Source organism: Teleopsis dalmanni, chromosome 1, assembly GCF_002237135.1.
Source record: "Teleopsis dalmanni isolate 2A chromosome 1, ASM223713v2, whole genome shotgun sequence".
NCBI lineage: Eukaryota > Metazoa > Arthropoda > Insecta > Diptera > Diopsidae > Teleopsis > Teleopsis dalmanni.
Window position 1 is genome coordinate 86,168,405 of NC_051846.1, and position 7,071 is coordinate 86,175,475.

Genomic DNA, 7,071 nt, shown 5'->3' on the forward strand with positions numbered 1-7,071 from the left:
ATAATAATTCAAATGAATTATTGGATTTCAGTTTATTTACTTATGTGGCGGCTATATCAACGAGCAAGTATGTTAAGAAGACTAAATACTAAGAAAATTTAAAGAGCCGGATTTAGTAAATAATGTTGAGGATTTACATTGTTAAATACTATTTCAAATCATTAAGTAAAAATATTCGGAAATCTCGATTTCTAATAATCATATATATAAAAATTGCATTAATATTATTTTGCATTTACTGAAAAGTGCACATCTTCTTGCATTATGCATTTGCAAATATACTCTGAAATTGCAAAATGTTAATTGAAATGGAAACCATATGTTTTCGGAACATTCTCGTTTCCATTCACGCCAACCAATGAAATGTGTAATAAAGTTAATTAACATTGCCATAATATCATTTCTTTTCACACTTCCATTTCGTGCATTTTCCACATTAAAAGATTGCATTTCAATAGTTTTCTCAGCGGTTCGCAATCATGACTCACGATTCGGTAATGAGATCTCCGCAGTGTAAGTCTGACGACTTACACTCTGCATTAGTGCAGATAGTTTAACTCAGCACGAGCCGGTTTAATCAGTTGAAATTTCTTTCAGTTGCTTCGCGTTTATTGCATTAATTATACTAAATGGTTTGCACTTTATGGAGTTCAATCTTCACTCCAAATTGAGACTTCATAGGTAAACAATCAACAGTCAACAATGAATGTTGAATGCTTGGTTGCCACAACAAAGTCGCCTGAATAAAGTTACCTATAAACTGTGTAATTTTGTGTTGCAATACTTATCCAATGTGCAACTGTTGCTGTGAAGCAATTTCAGGTATCTTAAGACTTGACGCTTGTGGTAATGCACCGACGATTTCCACTAGCTCATGGGTTTCATGCTGCAAATGCGGCGCCGATTGCACTTGCAAGTGCAGAAATGTGCGAATGCAATTGTTGCGTCCGCTGGAAACTTGGAGTCGAAGTTGCCGTTCTGCTTTCGATGATGAAATCGCGCACATGTTGTGCTATGAATCAAATTCGCTTTTCTTTCAGCTGATGTTGTTGTTATTGTTGTTGTTGTTGTTGTTGCTGCCCCACTAACTTACAAGTTTAAAAGTAGCAACAGTGGCCGCTAACGCTTCTGTTTATACAATTTTTTATTGCTTTCGGCTCATGCGATTTGAACAATTGCGACATTTTCCAATCTCATGCGGTTTTGCAGATTTTAATCAAGTTTCGCATACGAAAAACGAAATTTGGAAAACTGAGGCTTTTTTCAACGACTTCGCGCATGCGCCTTTTAAAGCATTTTGTGAATATTTTAGTTCAATTCTGCTTGCAGGCCGTGATGGTTTAAGATTCTAAATCTTGGAAAATATAACTCCACTCATCGAAACTACAGGAATATGTGCCGGTTTATTTTATTATTATTTATTGTGAAATCTGTGTATTGTCAAGACTGTTATCTATCGAAACCCCGTAAGTTGAAAAAAAAAAAAATTTAAATGTTTGAAAATCAAAGATAAACCATATAATATTTATAACAAAACTAAAAGGATTTGAATTAATGAAAAATATTAAAAAGTAAAAAGGACTGATATGTGTAGAATACTCTTAATAAAATTTAAAAATTCATTTAATAGTAACATTGATTCAAAATAAAATTTTGTTGTTGCAATTCACTACTGTTCGAAAAACCTCTCTAAATTAAGTTAAATTATATTAAGTTAAACTAAATTAAATTAAATTAAAATAAATTAAAATAAATTTGAATTAAATTAAATTAAATTAAATTAAATTAAATTAAATTAAATTAAAATAAAATAAAATAAAATAAAATAAAATATAATAATAAAATAAAATAAAATAAAATAAAATAAAATAAAATAAAATAAAATAAAATAAATAAAATAAAATAAAATAAAAAATAAAATAAAATAAAATAAAATAAAAAAAATAAATAAAATAAAATAAAATAAAATAAAATAAAATAAAATAAAATAAAATAAAATAAAATACAATAAAATAAAATAAAATAAAATAAAAAAAATAAAACTAAATAAAATAAAATAAAATCAATTAAATTAAATTAAACTAAATTAAATTTATAAATCGTTTAAAACTAAATTTAATGTTGTAAATGTTAAAAATTGTATTAGCTAGTATTTACAATTTGTCATCATTATTTTAATTATATTGTTTTTCTTAACGGTTGGTAATAATTTTTGATCAGAATTTAATTTTTGCGAAATTTTAGTGTTCATCATGTTCATGCCATAGTATTTTTAGAATTATTCGAGAGATCCACAATTTAAATTATTTGAACTTGTTGATAATGCTAATTGTATTTATATTTTTAACAACTAATTTTGTTACTATAAATGACTATTTCTCTAGTGGTCAGTATACATATTTGCCATTTATTACCAAAGGGAAATAATATGCTGTTTTATTTACAAAATCTGAATTTGCTTCCTGTTTCTTTTTTTCAGCCGATTTCATAGACGAATGTAAAATACAGGAAAAAAATTTCATCAACTGCTCAACTAAGAGCATTCAAAAATTATTCGATAAATTAAATGATGGTAAGTCAAAATAATAAAGTACAAATGATTTCATGGCTTTATGTTCGCCTATAGGAATTCCTGGTCTGAATAGTATTAAAAGTTTTGATCCATTTCATTTGAATCGCATTAAAATATCGCAGGGTAACAGCAACGCCATCAACTTGAAAGTGGAACTGTCAAACGTTAAAATTATTGGTTTTGGAAGAACGAACGTATTAGAGAGTATGTAAGTTTTACTTCATATGACTACATATAATCATTATTTGATGTAACGTGTGTGTTGTGTTTAATCTTAAAGTGTTTACCCAAAGGACTTTAGTTGGAAGACCACTTTTGTATTGCCTGTAATGAAATTGCAAGGTGACTACAATCTTATTGGACGTATTTTACTAATTCCACTAAATGGACGTGGACAAGTTTTCTTAGATGCCGGTCAGATCAATGTTATACCATACTTTCAATTTTTTTTAATACATATGTATGTACAATAAATTTTAGATAATATGACAATCATAATGCACTCCAAGACACGCCTTTATGAAAAGGCAGGCTTTACATTCTACAATGTAACAAATTGTGATGTTGATTTTAAGATAGATGGACTCAAATCATATTTCTCAAATTTATTCAATGGAAATAAGCATTTAGGTATGGAATATTTCTAACCACGTAATACGTAATACGAATAGTATTTATCTTCTAATTTATATGCAGAGGATAGCACAAATAAATTTTTCAACGATAATTGGCGTATGCTTGCCGATGCATTGTACTCTGTCATCACGCAAACCATTGAGGACGTACTGCTCGATGTGTTAAAGAAGATATTTCATTACATACCAGCTAACTTTTTCATAAGTGATATTCCGACGCCTGAAGAATTGTACGGAAAGAGCCAATTTAAGGAAAAAGGACACACAGAATAACATTTATGAACTTATATAAATAAGAAAATCGTTAAAAATATTATAACACTATCTTCTTAAGCCTAAAATTATGTTATATTTAATTTTATGAGACAATGAATTGCTATAACAATTCAATTTAGAAGCAATAACAATCTTGTTGCGCTATAAAACCTCAATTTGAGTTTGTGTAATGTGCAATTTGATAACACGACAACACAAAATTCGACTCCACTCGACCTGCATACAAATTATAACAAAGTTTTTATACAAAATTTGTAAATGTCGATTAATGAGGAATAAATTTGCATTTATTGCACATAATTGTGTGATAATAATTTTTAATAAAACACCAAAATAAAAATACATTTTAACCTCCGTTCAATTTTTTGTGCATAGTTTTTCGGTTTTATAGCACTCCACAGTATTTGAAGGTGCGCCATAGCAACACAATTTGCTGTATTTGGCTTTGTTAATGCCACAAAAAAGGGTATTTTCATTTTAAAACGATGTCAGTAGTGGTCACCAACGACTATAAACAAATAAAAATAATTGCATTTAACCCATAATGGCTGCAAATACAATATATGGATTACCTGTCTATGGGGTCATAATAACAAAAACAATGGCAATAATTATTTAGCCAAAAGCACAAACCACCGAAACGGTTTTCAATGGACCAAACATGCTTTCATGAAATCGTTATTTTATTCTCTTATTAACTAGCCGTAACCGGGAATACTTTAGATTATATGGTTGATGTATATACAATTTTGTTCATCCAAATCTATATATGTTATAAATAAAATCTTAATTGATATTTGGTATAACTAAGTACGAAGTAAGTAAGTAGATTGTATGGTTGATTTTTATACAATTTCGTTGATACAAATCTATATCTGTTATAAATAAAATCTTAATTGATATTTGGTATAAGTAATTACGAAATGTAATCTCTAAATATTTATACGATGATGTGAATGTTAATGAATGAATGCGAGTGTAAAGCACTTCAAAACAGCATTAAAAGTAGTAGTCAACTTTAGATACCACATTTTTTAGTCAATCCAACTCTTCCACGAACATAAAGAATTCAAATAGAAATACCTGTTTTTTATTCATTATAAATTAAATATATATGTAATGAAAATAAAATGAAAATTTTATGATACTACATGGAATATCTGAAACGTAATGTATTCATATATGAAAATCGCTTTTCAGATCATTTCGGGAACCTAACGATGACGCTTGGAGATAAATTGACTTAAATCAACAGTCTTACCAAAAACTTTTTATATGCTCAGTGAAAATTATTCATTTGCGCATTAAATATTCGGAAATCACTTAAAAAAATATTTTATCTATGAATACCTCACTCATTTTGCTAATGAAATTTTCTGTAATTTTTTTAGCTCCATACATACCTTATTTCAGTTAAAAATATATACACATATACTTCTACTACACAGCAAAGTAACAACACTCCAGAAAAATGTGCGAACATAAAAGTCAACTATTTGGGTCAGTTGCTTAAGGTGCGATGGCTTCTGAGCTTCAAATTTGACAGGACCGGAGTTCGATTCCTGGTACTTCCAGTCTCAAAAAATTTTTAACTAATAACGTAATACAAGATTTATTTCCAAGACGACTGATGATGGGTATTGGACAATACTCGAAACAGCTGTACGGTTGGCCAAAAATTCAATTAATTAAAATAATATAAAATAAATTTTTGTTGCTGTAGTTCACTACTGCTCAAAAAACCTGATATTCTTCTACTATAAATGTGCATCGTTCAAAATTAGTGAGATTTTAAGCCAATATATCGATACCTTCAAAAAGTTTAACCGCAAAACAATTTTCATGGACAATTTTTTATTTGCAACATTAAATTTTCCTTTCCATAATTTTATAAAAATCATATTTCAATTTAATTGGATTTACCAATGATTTTAAACATAAAATATTTAGATAGAAATTTATGTGTACGAGGGTAGCAAAATAAGTTTTTCATAAATTCCAAATATCATCAAATTTTCTTTAAGAAGTCATGAATATATATTATAGTAATCCTAAATATATTTATTGAATTTTTTTTTCTGGTTTTAAATATTTAAGTTTTTTATTACACATATGAGGAAAAGTCCTTAAACTTTTTAATATATTCCTGCTAATTATGGCAATATAAACCATTTATAAAATAAATTTTTTCACGTGCAGGCTTTGAGTTAAATTATTTTTTGACATTTATTATATTTATTGCATTTAACATTTTAATAAAATTATTTTCATACACATAAAATATAATCTCGTTAAGGCGTATTGTGTGCGGGCGGTTCTAGTTAAAATGTTTGTGGCTTTTTATTTGAATTGAGGTTATTGCAATCAATTTATTTACTATTTTTTATGTGTACTATTTGTCCATTGGAGGCGTTTCGAAATGTCATTTTAGCCGCAAAACGATTTTTTCATATTAGAAAAATTTAAATTTTGTTTTGTTGCAAATGCAATTGCACTTCATTTTCATTTGGGTGTTATCCTTTAATAAAATCTTATGGCACAAACAAAATGAATTTGCTTATATTGCAATTGTTTAATCCTTGTAAAATCATGCATACAATTGTTTGCCCACATAAACTTTACTGCAGAAGCGACAAGGTTCCGTGACCAAAATATTTTCATTTAATTTACAAAAATCACAAATTTTACAAAATTGTTCCTTTTGCATTCTGGCAGAGCAGAGGATGTGCAACAAACAAAACCACTCACGCGCAATCCACGTTGACTTTTGAGGCACTCGAGGGTAAACAAATCCAAATAGCGTTCCATGCGTGCAAAGATTTAGTTTCCTAGCCGTTATGCGCCAATATTTGGGTTACGTTTTAGTATTTGGAAATGTGCTGTGCCTAAAATAAATTTCGAATGCCACTATTTTAGTACAAAAAAATCTTAAATGGCACAGAGAATGCGAAGTGCTTTAATACACAAAATCTTCATGTGTTTCATGTTAGCTACAAAGTAGTAGCCAACAATTTCTGTACTAATAAAATTAGTTGCAGCCGCTTTAAAATGCATAAGCAGAGTCCAATTCAGAAATATTTCTGCCCAACACTGTACGAAAGTTTATTTTTATGACAGGCCATTTTGACTTTGCAGCTCATTTATGGCACATAATCTCCAGAGAAAATCCTTTTGATGTTTCTGATGATGATTATAATGCTGATGAGCGCACTGATGATGACTTGTTGGCTTTTAGTGACTGCTGCTGTTGCCCACCACCGACCCGTACAGTTTATGCCCATCTGCTTTACGACCATAATTGCTTTTGCAGCTTCTTTTTAATAGGCCGTGCCAAAGCTGTGCTGTTGCACGTTTCGTCTGGAAAGGATACAAAAGTGTAGTGTTTCTCTGTGCCGCTCCTTTCTGCCACATATTGCCATATTTCTTTTCACCAGGAAACGGATGTGCATTGTGTAGCAAAGTTAACTATTTGCTTAACGCCCAGTTTTGACCATGTTGCACTACTTTTTCTATTTGCTTTCGTTGTTGGTTGTTGACTTTTGTTTAAGCCTGCAGATTGCAATACAAAATGTACAAAATTAAACTTTG

The 7,071-nt window shown here is 29.2% G+C and overlaps 1 protein-coding gene across 1 annotated transcript; it reads left to right on the forward strand.

Moving 5' to 3' along the window:
- Nucleotides 1-1,310: 1,310 nt before the first annotated feature.
- On the forward strand, nt 1,311-3,818 carry LOC119673453. The gene is made up of 6 exons (XM_038084731.1): nt 1,311-1,466; nt 2,480-2,572; nt 2,627-2,780; nt 2,853-2,986; nt 3,053-3,202; nt 3,269-3,818. The coding sequence occupies exons 1-6, from the start codon at nt 1,394-1,396 to the stop codon at nt 3,478-3,480; spliced, it is 816 nt and encodes a 271-aa protein (XP_037940659.1). The 5' UTR covers nt 1,311-1,393; the 3' UTR covers nt 3,481-3,818.
- The last annotated feature ends 3,253 nt before the right edge of the window (nt 3,819-7,071 follow it).